A 16,582-nucleotide genomic window follows, 5' to 3' on the forward strand; every position below is an offset into this window, starting at 1 on the left:
GTTAGGGGAAAGACTGAGAAATATTACAAATGGGCAGGAATCAAGGTAGAGCACATGGGAAGAGGAGGAAAGAAACAGAAATCATACTGCAGTGCTGTACATCATCATACTTCCTATTTCAGCGAAGCAAAGCAAAATAAAAAGGAACAGAACACATTTTCACTTTTTTTTTCATCCTGCAGCACAAAGGATTTGCATTCTTCAAGGATACAATTCCATGTAAGAGGGCACACACACAGTTTCCTTTGAGAACTCCACAGGACTGCAAAGCCTGTTCAGCTGCTCCTCATAGAGTGCCAGAGCTTCAGTCAGGTTCACACAGTTTCCCTGTGGAAGAAGGGAAGGTGGTCAGATATCAGATCTCCTTTTATTAGCAAATATAAACAATGGATATTTTGTGACTGCTTTCACCAACAATCCAAAGCATTCCCAGTGTTCCAGGTCTATAAACAATCATCTCTGCAGTTACAATAGTCAGGTCTATACAGAAACAATACCCATGTTTTCCGCTCTATGCGTGCAACCGTTTCTGCCTGCTCTAACTTTCAAGATGAAATTAAAATACTAATTAGAAATTCAGCATATCAGCAGCAAATCAAATGACAATGGGAGGAAAGAACATAAGAAAAGCCATACTGTCAGACCAATGGTCCATCTAGCCCAGTATCCTGTTTCCAACAGTGGCCAATCCATGTCACAAGTACCTGGCAGAATCCCAAACAGCAGCAACATTCCATGCTACTAATCCCAAGGACAGCAGTGGCTGCCCCCATGTCCATCTCAATAACAGACTATAGACTTTTCCTCCAGGAACTAGTCCAAACCTTTTTTTAAGCCAAGATATGCTAACCACCATTACCACATCCTCCAGCAACAAGTTCCAGAGCTTAACTATTGAGTGAAAAAATATTTCCTCCCCTGGTCTTTGTACTTTTTGACTGAGTGAAAAATCGATTCACCTCCACTCAGGTTTTTGTAGGCCCCCTTAGCCGTCTCTTCTCCAAGCTGAAGAGCCCTAACCTCTTTAGTCTTTTCTTATATGAGAGAGGTTCCATCCCTTTTATCTTTTTGTACCTTCCATTGCCCCAGGTACAAATAAGTACCTGTGTATAATATGTAAATGTTTTGACTGTGACCACATAAAGGGAGTATATCAAATACCACCCCCTGTCCCCTTCCCATAAAGGCTGATGTTCCTAAGTCATCCCCTGAGTAGTGTCTATAGGTGCCAAAACAAAATAATTTCAGGAGTTAACAGGAGCTATCTGGGTTTGAACGCTACAGGAAACATGTATCTTGTACAGATATGCATCATTTATTGGGATTTATTTACCACCTTTTGGAAGAAGTTCACCCAATGTAACGTATAGCAAGTATAACCTGGACATAGGCAATAATTACAACAGTACAATATTCAAGCAATACAGAGTATGCTATAGTACTTACAAAGTCAACACAATACACATTACAACATCTTAACAAAGTGGTTCCCAAACCTGGTCCTGTAGGCACTCCAGCCAGTCAGGCTTTCTGGATATCCACAATGAATATTCATATATACTGAGTATACTCTATTTTATAGTTACAATATATAGCTCTGCCTCCTTGGTATGCAAATCTCAATCATGAATATTTTGTTGATATCATGAAAACCTGACTGGCTGGGGTGCCTCCAGGACCAGGTTTGGGAACCACTGTCTTAACAGATAGAAAAAAGGGCAAGTAAAGGAAGAACATATGGAGGCATATTTTCAAAGCACTTAGCTTTCCAAAGTTCCATAGAAACTACACACAGGGCTGCAAAATAGGTAGGACAAGCCCTTGGTGGCCTGGAGATCACTGCCCTTTGGACACAGCAATTCTGCTGTACCAGTCCACCCCGTACCAGAGAAATACTGAATAGAAGGCAGCACCATTTCCCTATAAAGGGTGTGAAGCCGGCTTTGAGCTTTTCCCTCTGTCTCCATCTACTGGCAAGGGGACATAATTTACTTGCCTGGACTAGTCTGGCATGAACGATAAGGGACTGCCATTTTGGTTTCCTGCTTTCTTAACAGTTTATCTTACAAAAACTGATGCTAATTTGAAGCAGAGTGTGGTTCAAATGTGACCACAACTGACAACCTGCCAAAAACCAGATGCACTTTCACATCAAATGAATTATTGCTATAAGAGGATAAAAATTTTATTTTATGCAGGTTTGTAACCAAACAAGCAGCAAACTAGAGAATGGAAGAAGCTAGAATAAAATCTTGAGTTAAGATTATTACTTTTTTAAGTTTCACCAATAAGAATTTAAAGGATTTAGGAAGTAACTCCATTCCAAATGTTTTTCAAGCTTAGTTCACCACACTTTATTTTAGATTTTAAACACACAGGAAACATGGAATTTTCCAAATCTGGCCACACAATATGATGCTGACTGCCACAAATTTAAATGCAGCCAAGTCTCTGGGCAGAGCAATACCTCAGCTACTTAAAACAGCTAACAATGTGGTTCTAAGAAAATAAATTAAGGGACGTAACCACAGAAGTCTGTGTTCATGTTGACTGCCAGTGATTTATCTTCCATTGCCCCAAGTAAGCCACATTGAGCCTGCCATGAGTGGGAAAGCGCGGGGTACAAATGTAATAAAAAATAAATATCTGCAAGTCCACCTGTTTCATATAACCACTTTACTTCAGCCCATCAATACGCCCGTTATTTCATACACAAATGCTTTGTCACATGCCCTCTTGGACTCATGACTTTTGAAAGCAGGTGCATACGAATATTGTTTCATCAGTCAAATGTTTTTCTGGAAACAGAGTCACTGTAGGATGTGAAGACACTTATTTCACTCGTACAAGAATTATCCAAAAATGTTGCCGAGTGAGCTTTCAACATCACAAACACAAGTGGCCTCAGAGGCTCATGTACAGAATTAATCACAGGATACTTCTTGAGCTAGCCCACTAAGCTGGGGCGGTAGCCAGACCTCATGGTGAGAGGGGGCCAGAGCCCAAGGTGGGGGGGGCATATTTTGGACTGCCCCCCTCCCCCCCCACTGCTCTCCACCCACTGCCGCAGCAAATACCTTGGACTGGCAGAGATCACCAACCCCCGCCAGCAAGTGTTATCCAGCACCGGTCTCCAGCTGTTGCGTTCTCGAGGACCTTGGCATTCTGTCAGATCCTCGAGGCAGGACTGGAGTTCGTAAGCCCTTGGGCCACTGCCGAGAAGCGGCAGCGGCAGGCAAGACCACCTTGGGACTGGAAACACAGAAGAGCAGTACTGGAACTCTGGACTGGAGTAGTACAAGGCAGGCAACTAGAACAGATGAGACAGGAACAGCTTCACCTGCACCTAGCCACCGTTCCTCCGGAGTTGAGCTCCGAAGTGCAGGTGGCCGGCAGGACTTGCAGGATAAGGCAGGAACTGAAGATCTAGAGGACCCACCCTGGGTCTGGGATACACGAGGGCGACAGGGCACGGAACTAGACTCAGACAGTGTGCTGCTGCACAGCCACTAGCAAGACCCAGAAGACAGACCAAGGAACACAAGGCGTACAGAAGCTAGCAGGAGCAAGGACTAGGGCAGCAACACACTAGGCAGAACGGGGATCCGGGAATACCCACAGGGTACACCCTCTAGCTAGGTGGAGACAGGATAGAGGAAATCACCCAGGAAAACACACTAGCCAGACAGATACAGGATTCAGGATATACCCTCAGGATATACAAGCAGGGAAGGCACACAGACTAGGCAAGGCAGGGTTCAGGGTAAAGAGAGCAAACCAGGAATAACAGGCCAAGGGTCTTGGGCAGGCAGCACAGCAAACAGAGTAACCAGGAAGAACAGGCCAAGGGTCTGAAGCCACAGCCGTTCCACACACGGACTGAGGAACCCACAAAAGCTGAGGCTTCGCATACAGACAGAGAACAAACCCGGACAAAGGCTTCACCCCAACACAAGGTAAGCCTGGAGCAGAGGCTTCACACCAAACACAGGGTAAGCCAGGAACAGAGGCTTCACCCCAAACACAGGGTAAGCCAGGAAGGACCCACAGTCCATAGACAGTGGGCAGGGAAGACCCCCCACGGAAGGACAACAGAGACACAGACAGAGAAACTGGGCTGGAACCCAGAGAAAGGCTAAGCAGTAGTGCAGCAGACACTTACTAACCTGACCTGGCCTAAGAGCATAACACTTATGCAAAAGGCCCCGACTGCAAGCACAGCACTTCCTTATGAAGGCTCTCACTGATGAGTCACCAGCAGCAGGATAGAAGCAGGAAGTACACTGACCCCAAAGAGAGGCTTGACACACATAAGAAGTGAGCACACAGGAAAGACAAGCAGGAGCCATCTTGGAAGCTGGAACAGAACTAATGGAAGCCATCTTGGAAACTGGCCAGGCAGGGAGGCATAGCCCACACAGGTGAGGTCTAGTGAAGCAATCAGGTTCATGCTGGAAGCAGCCAGCACACCAGGACAGAGACAAGACTAACACAAACACAGAGAGAAGCCAGCACAGATGCTGGCCCCCAGAAATGAGGTAAGTCTGAGGGTGGTCACGGCCACAGACGTGACCACCAGCGCACTGCCTGCCCTGTCTTCCTTACACATCCGGCACACTCCGTTTAGTGAAACTGTTGCCTGTCCTGCTCTGTCTTCCCCTCACATCCTGCACGCTGCTTACGGTAAATGACCGTGTACCAATTTTTAAATTAGTGCACGGATATTTACTGCCTCTATTCAGAAAATACCCTTTTACCCATGGCCTCGGCGCGCGGCAATACCACATGCTGATGCCACTGTGGGCCACCTTTTACCGCCGCTGTGTAAAAGGGCTGCTATATGTATTACATCCTACAGAGCATAAAGAATATTACATGTTTCCTGGTACTACTCATAGGTTTGATGTTTTCCTAAGGACTATAATGCCCAGGTATCTGGTTGAGTTTACGCTAAGGTCTTCAGTGTTCATGTGAAAAATTCTACAATGTAAAACCTGTTCTGAATATACTCAGGGGGTCTTTTACTCAAACTTAGTTCGAGTTGTCTGTAGCAGGGCCCTGTTGCAGATAAGTCGAGCTAAGCTTTAGTGAAATACCCCCCTCAGGTTTTTAGCATTATCACATTTTTAACCCATGTGATGGGCTGTGGTGGAAAATCAGAAAAATTGCCTGTTCATGAAGACATTTTAGGTAAGTTGCTTTCCTCTGCCGAAATACACACATAAACCCCTCCCACATCCCTGAAACCTAAACACACAGTTCATGCACCTAAGCACACAAGGGCCCATTTACTAAGCAACGTAAGCGCGCTATGCATGCCCAACTTGCACCAAAATGGAGTTACTGCACAGCTACCGCGTGGCTCTTGAGGTAATTTCATTTTTGGCCGAAAAATCAATTTTATTTTCTGCCGCGCGTATCGGACGCATGCGAAGTGGCATTTGGTGTGCTTAGGTCATTACCGCCCGCTTACCGCGTAAGACTTTACCGCTAGGTCAATGGCTGGCGGTAAGGTCTCAGACCCAAAATGGACACACGGCAATTTTCATTTTGCCACATGTCCTTTTTCGGCAAAAAAATTGTAAAAAGGCATTTTTTGTAGGTGCGCTGAAAAATAATTCTGCGCGTGCCCAAAACATGTGTCTACACTACCGCAGGCCATTTTTCAGCGCACCTTAGTAAAAGGACCTCACAGACACTTGCACTCTTTTAATGCATTTCAGATTGTGTGATCCCAACAAATTCAGGTGTTGGTACTCTGCATTTACATTTTTAACAGCCTTAGAGGAACATGTGTGTGTGTGTGTGTGTGTGTTTTTTAAAGGTAAGAATTTGGATTTCTAACTAGGCAGTGCTATATATATAAAGAAGAGCCTACAGCTTCCTTGGTAACCTATCATCTGGTGACCTGCAGTAGTAGTTTGTACGGGCATGTAATTATTGTTCCAGTATAAAAACAACCTGTGTGTGTAATTTAAGATTTATACATTTAAAATACTGCTAGGTAATTTACAAAACAGACAGCCAATTTCATGCAGAGACCACAACGGAGCTTTATTTTTTGCTTTCCTTCCTCCCCCACCCCATGGACTTCTGGGCAAAGCATTAGGAAGCAAAGGTCGCATGAGGAGTAGCTGTTACTGCAGAGCCCGAACACACTACTTCCTCTGGCTCCCCATCAACAAGCTCCTTTACAAGACACAGCACTGAACCTGCTGTCGAGCGGGAAAGAGCAGGGTATAAATGCTACAAAAATAAATAAATTATACCAGTTTGGGGGGGGGGGGGGGGGGGGGGGGAACCAAGCTTCAGAATGAAAGAAAATGGCACCCTAACAGCCTGGACAAAACAGCCCTGACATTAAGCCTTGTAACAAAATATCCCATAGACCTTCACAAAAATAAGTAGTAGTAAAAACTCTGTCTTCCTCCCTCTGGGGGTCCAGCATCTCTTCTCCCCTCTCTAGTCTTTCAACTCCCTCTCCACTGCAGCATCTTTCTCTCCCCACCCTCATATTCTGTCATCTCTGTCCGACTACCCCCTTTCCTGAATTCTGTCATCTCTCTCCCTTCCTCCCCTTCCCATGGTCTGGAAATGCATCTCTTGCCCTTTCTTACCACCCACCTATGAACATAGTCCAGCATGTCTCCTCCTTTCTCCTGCCTACCCTCTGTGGTCTGGTATCTTTCTCACCCTTCCTCCTCCCCAGCAATCCTCTAATGCTCCTGCGTGTCATCGACATTAACAAACTGCTTTGGCTGGCCCCGGAAGCGTTCTCTCTTTTTTGTCCTGCCTACATGGATATAGGAAGTTGTAAGTAGTAGTAGTAGTATCAGATGAGGCGGGATACAACAAACACTTCCAGGGCCATCTGAAGCAGCTTATTTTCCTTGTTAACGCTGCTGGCGGCCCTCAGGAATGTTAGACACTTGCTGGGGGGGGGGGGGGGGAGGGGGAGGGGAGAGGAGAGAGAGACAGGAAGAAGAAGACACACCAGACCATGAGCACTGAAACTGGGGTGGCAAAGGGGAGACATATCTTGGTTCAAAGCAACAGTGGGACTCAGAAAGACATACAGCTGCAGGCGAAGAACAGGTAAAATACTCGGGGGCTGGCCCTTTTGTCGGTGGTGTGTGGGGGGGGGGGGGGGGGGAGGCTCATTTGTCAGGGGTCAAATTGTGGGCAGGTCTTTTTGTCAGGGGCTGATTTGCCGGGGACTTTTTTTTTTTTTTTTACTGTATTTTGACCAGGTACGAAAGAAAATATATATTTCCAGTACCCAATTTCTGCATTCTGTCGAGTCTGTTAAATAAGTGGACACAAATCCACAGCCACCTAAGAAAAGCAAAAAAAGAGCTCTGTTTTTCACTTTACTTGATACAGAAAAAAAGATTTGTAAATAAGAAACAACCCTGAAAAATAAAACTTTTCCTTTATCTATTCCTCAGTATGTTTTTATTGGTGGTGGGTTTTTTTTTTTTGTTTTTTTTATTTGCTGTACCATACGTTTAGCAAATTTAGGAAAAGCTGGATAAAGAAAATAATTTTTGAATACTTGCACATCTATACATGGATATAGTGATATTTACATATATTAAATGCCGAATTCACAATGCTATTTGTATGGATACTGTGAGTGCATGGGGTCAATTTTAAAAAGGAGCTATCTAAGTAGAGTCAAGCTTACTGGGTCCAACCATCGGTTCGGTGGGGGGGGGGGGGGGGGGCAAATTAAGGATGAAGCTTGTAGTTATCAGGACACCATCGATATTCAGTGGTGGTACAAGTATAGCAACCATGTTAATTTAGAAAAGCAGGGATGAGCATAGGGGACAATTCTATAAAAACTTATACAAATTTGGGCACTCAAAATAAATTCTAACACAGCATATGAGCGCCCAGATTCCACAACACAAGAAAGTTACATCTACATTTACAAACACAACCTCTGTAAAAGGCAGATATACCATATTTTCATGCATATACCTAGGGATTCTATATAGTGCACCTAGATATCCGCACTGAAATCCAGGCGCATTCTATAACTAGGCATGTAACTTAAGTGGCTTAACAAGCTAATCAGCCTTTTTTACAGCACTTAAGCAATAATGAGCACTAATTTGCAATTACAATTGACACACACAATTCACTAAGCACATTCTATAATAAACTGCGCCTAAATTCTAAAGCGTGCAATTCAAAATGAATGCACGCGGTTCACAAGGGGCGTGGTTATGGATGTTTGGTAGGCGTTCCAAAGTTCATGCACATATAGAATATGGGCCAGTGCATGTAAATCTTCGCACCAGGATTGTTGGTGTAAATGGGTGCGCATTGATTTAGGCGTGATATCAACTAAGCATATTCTATATATCGTGTGTAAATCCAACAGAATACACTTAGTCGAAAATGTGTTCTGCGCTGATATTTTTAGACGCCATATATAGAATCTGGCCCATATGGGGGAATTCTATAAATGGTGCCTTAAAAATCAGCCGTAAAACCGTGCAGTTAGCGCAATACTATAAACTATGCCTAAAAGTTATGTGTAGTTAGAGAATACACTCATGTGCCATTTATGCAACTAAAATTTAGGCGTAGATTGGGTGTATTCCATAATAGTGTGCATAGTTTATATCAATACTTTTAAGCGACTATTAAGACTCAATTTCCTAGAAATGAAGAAAAATTAGCGCATCAAGCGTACTAAATATAACATACTTTGACCTGAGTAAATGGCTACTTAATGGTGGCATTGCAAAACAAAAACATATCAGTGTTGTAGAGCACAATTTTCTCTTTCAGATGATACTGTTCACAAGCTGATTCAGGCAGACTCTTTTTTAATAATTGGCTTTGAACTTTGGTATATTTTACCATTTGCGCTGACAGTGCCAACTTTGAAGAGATCCTGCAGGGCGGTTATAGATGCTGGTTAGTTGCAAATCTGGCAGTATTATGTCCAGCACAAGCATAATGCTTGTTCAAAATTTTAAGTCCGTATCTTTGTTTGCATGGAAGTTGTTGCGGTCTGAATATTGGTCCAAATACGTTCCGATGTGTTGCGACCAATTTTGATGCACACTTTTTTTTTTTTTTTAGTATTTATACTTTGAAATTTACATTTATGCAAATACAACATAAACCAGATCTAGACAAAGATACCAAATATCAGTCAATCAAACAATTATACATTATATCGACCACAAAAGTGGATCCAAGATCTAGGAAATAAAATTATCAAATCAAGAGACATAATTCTCATGAGCAGAGAGATGACGAAAAATCGCAGCCGAGCAATACAATGCCTATTACAACATTATTCTTTAGAGGAAATAAAATTTTGCAACCTTTTTGGGTCAAAAAAAAATATGATGTAGAGTTAATAGAGATAAGACATTTACAGGGAAAGCTCAGTTGAAAGTTCCTCCTAAACGCAATACTCTCTTTTAGTAACAAAAATGCTTTTCTTCTTCTCTGGGTGTCCTTGGAAAAGTCTGGAAAAATCTGAATTTTTGAACCCAAAAAGGTGGAGTTCATATGGCGAAAGTAAAGTCTCAGTATATTATTACGATCAGTTTGTAGAGCAAATGTAACAATCAATGTAGTTCTCTCAGTTACTTCCTCAACAGAACTTTCTAAGAAATCAGGTTCCCAGCTACTTGAAGATTCTGAGGAATATCACCCCTTCCCGCACCAGAAATATATTGCGCTCCAATAATAGGCGGGAATCCCTCAGAGGGGATCCCAAGTATCTCTTTAACATACTTTCTCAACATTTCTAGTGCTGGGATAAGTGGGGATTTTGGAAAATTTAAAAAACATAAGTTATTAATCCTAAGCTGATTTTCAAGAAAATCTATTTTACGTTGCTGGAAATTAACATTTTTCATCAAAACTTCTGTTGAGACTTTCACCGTTTTAAGATAAGTATCCAAGGCATCCATTTTAGTTTTATGCTCTACAATTTTAGTGGAAATACCTGTCTGAGTTTGCTTTACTTCTGCCAGTTCTCCCGTTAGCATTCGGGCAATCTGTTGTATGCTGGAGTTTAGGCCTTGCATCGCTTCCCATACTACTTCAAGGATGATAGCTGAAGGTCTCTTCAATTCTCACGACACCATTTGAGATACGCTCAGATTCATTCCAGGCGAAATACTCGTCTGTGTCGGTGTTCCGTCTGGCGTTGAGGAAGCCGCGGGGTCTCCACAAACTAGCGCAGGGGACCAACTTCCAGACTCTGCGCTCTGTTCCACCGCTGCCCCCCTTCTCTCTCCTGGTCGCGGAGGTACAGCTTGAAAGGGAGGACTCAATGAAGCTCCCTCGGCGCTTTGGTCAATAAGATTACCCGGATCACTCGTACCGAGTCCGCCAGCTCCCGGCGTTAGGAGTCCCATTTCTCCCAGAGTCATCTGCCTCAACGAAGCTGGCTCCACCCTGCCTGCAGAGATCGGAAGATTGGTTTTGCCTTTTCGCTTTCCCATTCCGGTCCGCGAATCTCCGTGAGCAAAGTACAATGGAGGTAAGGGAGAGCTAAATGCACGCCTGTTCAAGTAGACGCCATCTTGGATTCCTCAGGGGGCTCTTTTGATGCACTCTTTGAGTCAACTTGTTTGACTGGATTTTCCATCCATAATGTTAAAATGTATTTCATCGGAATTAGCATCAAAAACTGTACAGGATTTGAATTTTTTAGCCATTCTTATAAATGTGTTTGGATTTTATTAGACCCCAAAAATGGCATTTTGGTAAATGTCGCGTGCTCATGGACTGACAACCTTTCAGAAAAGGGGGTCTAGATCTGCAACTATTGCAGTTAGACCTCAAATTTTGGGAAAGTTTAACACCTGACTCGCGCAACAGATAGAATTTGAACAAAATTGGAGAACATGATGGTGGGAACTTTTTTTAATTTTAGACCACTTGGTATGGAATGACCCAAATACTAACACAGGCAGCAGGAACTGTGCCCACATTGCCCTACAACAGGGTGTAAATGTCTGCAATTAGATTACTTAATATGCATGTAAATTAGTGTATTTTATACTCTATGGGGCCCTTTTACTAAAGGGTTGCCACATGATAACTCGGAGGTACCGCAGGCAGTTCCACCCAGCGTGCACCATTTCCGGCACTATAGAAAGTCAGACCTGATTTTCTAGTGCAGGGGATGGATGAGAGGAAATATGAAAGAGGTCTACAAAAATCCTGAGTGGTGTAGAACGAGTAATAGTAAATCGATTTTTAACCCGTTCCAAAAGTATAAAGATGAGGGGACACTTGAGGAAGTTACATGGAAATACTTTTAAAACAAATAGGAATAAAAAAATTTTTCACCCAACGAATAGTTAAGCTCTGAAACTCTTTGCTGGAGGATGTGGTAACAGCGGTTAGCATATCTGGGTTTAAAAAAGGTTTGGACAAATTCCTGGAGGAAAAGTCCATAGTCTGCTATTGAAACAAACATGTGAAGCAACTGCTTGCCCTGGGATTTGTAGTATGGAGTGTTGCCACGATTTGGGTTTCTGCCAGGTACTTGTGACCTGGTTGGCCACTGTTCGGAAAACAGGATAATGGGCTAGATGGACCATTAGAAGGACCCCAGTATGGCTACTCTTATGTTCTTATGTACCGCTGGGTTAGAATGGAGGGGCGGTAAAGTGCTCCCCCCTTGAAATGGCCACACAGGAAGTTTTAATTTACTGCACAGCCATTTCCTTTTTTTTGGACGTTTTACCCACTGCATTAAAGGGCCCTGGTGCGTGTACCTCTAACACTGCAGCTTATGTGTACGCTTGTGAACAACTACGACACCACTTTACAAGGAAAAGTAAACACCATCACGTCAATGTATATATTTCTACATTGATCACAATTTTTATAACCAAGCCCCATACACTCAAAACTGACTTCACAAAATTATCCTCTTAAAGGCCTAACAGAGCAACCAAAACATGCAGCCTTGCAGTAAAGAAAACTATGTACATAAACAAATAAATCTGTTCCTCTGTCTTAAGATACATATAAATATAACACAGGAATATTTATTTATTTGTAGCATTTGTATCCCACATTTTCCCACCGATTTGCAGGCTCAATGTGGCTTACATTTGCCGTAATGGTGGTTGCCATTTCCGTGTAACAGAATTACAAAGGCATTGTATTAAGGTGCATACATACATGGAAAAGAATAATACGTTATAGCATTGTATATTGGTTCTTGAGTGATAGATTGGAATTGTAACATACATTAGGTCATCAACTATAAAAAGACTATATTCAACATAAGGATTAAATTAGTGGTGCTTGTTCATTTATATCAAAGAGGTTAATCAGTCAAGTGATAGGAGTTCGGTGTTTCTAGTTCATGTGCAGTCTTATCATTTAGTGTAGAAGGCGAATGTTATTGGAATGCCTTCTTGAACAGATCAGTTTTCAGTAACCTTCGGAAGATAGTTAGGTCTTGCGTTGTTTTTATGGCCTTCGGTAATGCATTCCATAGTTGCGTGCAAATGTAGGAGAAACTGGTTGCGTATGTGGATTTATATTTTAGTCCTTTACAGTTGGGGTAGTGGAGGTTGAGGAATGTGCGTGCTGATCTTTTTGCATTCCTAGTAGGTAAGTCTATAAGGTCTGACATGTAGGTCGGGGCTTCCCCGTGAACGATTTTGTGGACCAGGGTGCAAACTTTAAACGCAGTTCGTTCTTTTAATGGGAGCCAGTGCAATATTTCTCTTAGGGGTTTGGCGCTTTCGTATTTCGCTTTCCCAAATATTAGTCTGGCTGCTGTGTTTTGAGCGGTTTGAAGCTTCTTAATGATTTGTTCTTTGCATCCGGCATAAATGGCATTGCAGTAGTCTAGATGACTTAGCACCATCGATTGTACAAGGCTACGGAATACTTCCCTTGGGAAGAAAGGTTTGATCCTTTTGAGTTTCCACACTGAGTAGAACATTTTCTTTGCTGTATTTTTCGCATGGTCTTCGAGTGTAAGATTTCGATCAATTGTGACTTCCAGAATTTTCAGACTGTCTGAGATCAGAAGGGTGCAGTCTGGGGTGTTTATGGTAATGGGTTTGTATGTGTTATATTGTGAGGATAGGATGAGACATTGTGTCTTTTCTGCGTTTAGCTTTAGTTGGAATGCGTCCGCCCATGAGTTCATTAGTTGGAGGCTGTGTTTGATTTCATTTGTGATTTCGGTTATATCATGTTTGAACAGGATGTATATTGTGACATCGTCTGCATAGATGTACGGGTTGAGGCCTTGGTTGGATAGTGATTTGGCAAAAGGTGTCATCATTAAATTAAAAAGGGTTGGTGAGAGCGGTGATCCTTGTGGTACTTCGCATTCAGGTTTCCATGGTGTTGACGTTTTTGAGTTTGAAATCACTTGATATGTTCTTGCTGTTAAGAAGCCTTTAAACCAACTTAGTACGTTTCCTCCAATCCCGAAGTAGTCTAGGATGTTTGAGAGTATTTGGTGGCTAATCATGTCGAACACGCTGGACATGCCAAACTGTAGGAGCAGTACATTGTTTCCAGTTGCAATTAGTTGTTTGAATTTGGTTATGAGAGTGGTTAACACTGTTTCAGTGCTATGGTTGGATCGAAATCCTGACTGTGATTCATGTAATAAGAGAGTGCTCTTTTGGTTTGTCTTATTGAATATTTTTATTTTCTTTGCATTTGTTTCCATGTATTAAGTGTGTGTTCGTCTTTCATTTTTTTCCATGCTCACTCAAGTCTCCTAACATGTGTTTTTAGTAGTTTCAGTTCTTCAATTGAACCAAGGTATTGAGTTTTTTCTTCGTGTAGTCCTTTTTTGTAGTGGTGCAATTTTGTCTAGTGTGTTCCTACATCTGTCATCCCAGTTTAGTAGATAATGTTTGGAATCTGTGCTGTTTGGAATAAACATCAGTGTAAGTAGTCATTTAAAATTACTTTACTGAATGTTTAGTTTCATGCAGAGATAATTTATGACATCATTTCTGTTTAATAGATGCTGCTTTCTATGCTGATAATAATTATTACAGCAACTTTCATCCCTCAGGATCTCAAAGTGCTACAACAAAAGGAGTATTTTGAAAAGATAAGCAACCACCAGTCCCAGACAGGGGTCGTGCCTTACCAAATCTCACGGTCAATTATACCAGATATGTTCCTGCAGTCACACTCTGTTCTGGCAAGGTTAAAAATGGCACCTTTCCTCCAGAAATGATTTCCACACGCTTCACAATTTGCAGCTTTGGAACCATGCTTGCAGTCACTAGCGGGTTGCAAGGTATAACTGCACTACAGGAAAGATATCAAGAGAGAAAATTTTGTAACTGGTCACCTCCATGTAGGCACCCTGAGGCTGAATGAAAGGAATCCGTTATATAATAGAAACTTTAGGTGCCTAAGTTCCATTATAGAATACTAGGAGCAATCTGGTATTGGTGTGCCTAACATCTAAGTGTCTGCAACTAACCAGCCATAAAGATTTTTTTAACTAGTGAGGTAATTAAATTTGTTGACGACACAAAGCTATTCAAAGTTGTTAAATCGCGAGAGGATTGTGAAAAACAACAAGAGGACCTTACGAGACTGGGCGTCTAAATGGCAGATGACGTTTAACGGGAGCAAGTGCAAAGTGATGCACGTGGGAAAGAGGAATCCAAATTATAGCTACATAATGCAAGGTGTTCCACATTAGGAGTCACTGAACAGGAAAGGGATCTCAGCGGCGGCGTTGATGATACTTTGAAACCCTCTGCTCCGCGTGCTGTGGAGGCTAAGAAAGCAAACAGAATGACAGGTATTATTAGGAAAGGAATGGAAAACAAAGACGAGGACGTTATAATGCCTTTGTATTGGTCAATGGTGTGGCCGCACCTCGAATATTGTTTTAAATTCTGGTCACCGCATCTCAAAAAAGATATAGTTGAATTAGAAAAGGTACAGAGAAGGGCAATGAAAATAATAAAGGGGATGGGATGACTTCCCTATGAGGAAAGGCTGAAGCGGCTAAGGCTCTTCAGCTTGGAGAAAAGATGGCTGAGGAGAGATATGATAGAGGTCTATAAAATAATGAATGGAGTGGAACAGGTAGACGTGAATCATTTGTTTACTTTTTCCCAAAAATAATAGGACTAGGGGACATGCGATAAAGCTATAACAAATCGGAGAAAATTTTTCTTCACTCAATGTGTAATTAAACTCTGGAATTCATTGCTAGAGAATGTGGTAAAAGCGGTTAGCTTAGCGGGGTTTAAAAAAAAAAAAGGTTTGGACGGCTTCCTAAAGGAAACGTTCATAGACCATTATTAAAATGGCGAGGAAAATCCACTACTTATTTCTTGGATAAGCAGCATAAAATGTATTGAACTTTTTTGGGATCTTGCCAGGTATTTGTGACCTGGATTGGCCATTGTTGGAAACAGGATGCTGGGCTTGATGAACCTTTGGTCTGTCCCAATGTGGCAATACTTATGTACTTATGTAAGATGGTGTAAGTGCAGGCACCTAAATGGAACAGGTATGTATGGGGGAAGCCACTGCTTGCCCTGTGATTGCTAGCATGGAATGTTGATACTATTTGGTGTTCCAGAATCTTGCTACTATCTGGGTTTTTGCCAGGTACTGGTGACCTGGATTGGCCACTGTTGGAAGGAGGATACTGGGCTAGATGGACCATTGGTCTGACCTAGTCTGGCTAGTCTTATGTTCTAACTTACAGTATTGTTTAAGTTAGCCTGCATGAGAGCCCCGCCTCCCTTGCAAATACCCACTCTTAAGTTAAGTGGATATTTGCAGACTATGGCTTGGGCAGAATAATAGAATTTACAAAAATGTGCAACAGTATTCTAAATATTTACCCACAACATACATGCGGTGTGATAGCTTGGTTTATAGAATTGCCTTTCAAGATGGTAATGCTTTTCTTTATAAAATAAAAGCACAGGGAGCATAACCTGCGCCTACACTGCATGCACTTTTTAATTGTATTGTACTGTGTTGTATTAACAGCTTTATATTACGCTCTTTAACGCCAAGACAAGGCAGATTACAATCAATAGAAGCTTCATATAAAAGAAGGATCATTATTCAAACAGATTAGCTAATACAATATTACTATTGTCTAACAGGCTAAAAATACAATTACATTTTGCACTGAGATTTAATATAATCTTTGCCTTGAAAACCAATAAATTTTAAGACTTTTTCTAGAGGAATACTGAAGTGACTGTGATGTGATTTTTTTGCACTGTCTGTGGAGAGAATTGTATCATTTTGATTGTACTTTTAAGATGATTGTTGGTTTGTTTTTTTTTGTTTATTATGTATGTTTTGTTGTTACCCGCTTTGGGTTAAGGTGGGATACAATCAGGCATATTTTCCAAGCACATAGCCTTCCAAAGTTCCATAGAAACCTATGGAACTTTGGAAGGCTAAGTGCTTTGAAAATGAGTCCCAATGTGTAAATAAAAAAATAAATGTAATACAGTGAAGTTGAACTGGAATGCTATTTCATATTTTAACACATTGGAAAATAAAAGAACGTTCCCAAACCAATTTACAGTTAACATTTTTCATAGAG

The 16,582-nt window shown here is 41.9% G+C and overlaps 1 protein-coding gene across 2 annotated transcripts in view; it reads right to left on the reverse strand.

The window, feature by feature from the left end:
* The window catches only part of SMS (spermine synthase), a 164,843-nt gene that overhangs the window by 8,196 nt on the left and 140,065 nt on the right, over positions 1 to 16,582 (reverse strand). For both annotated transcript variants that reach the window (XM_030202256.1, XM_030202255.1), the window contains one exon: positions 212 to 327. In XM_030202256.1, the coding sequence (XP_030058116.1) occupies positions 212 to 327 (116 nt within the window). The remainder of the gene's footprint in view (positions 1 to 211; positions 328 to 16,582) is intronic.

The sequence above is a fragment of the Microcaecilia unicolor genome, chromosome 4 (genome assembly GCF_901765095.1).
Source record: "Microcaecilia unicolor chromosome 4, aMicUni1.1, whole genome shotgun sequence".
Classification (NCBI taxonomy): Eukaryota; Metazoa; Chordata; class Amphibia; order Gymnophiona; family Siphonopidae; genus Microcaecilia; species Microcaecilia unicolor.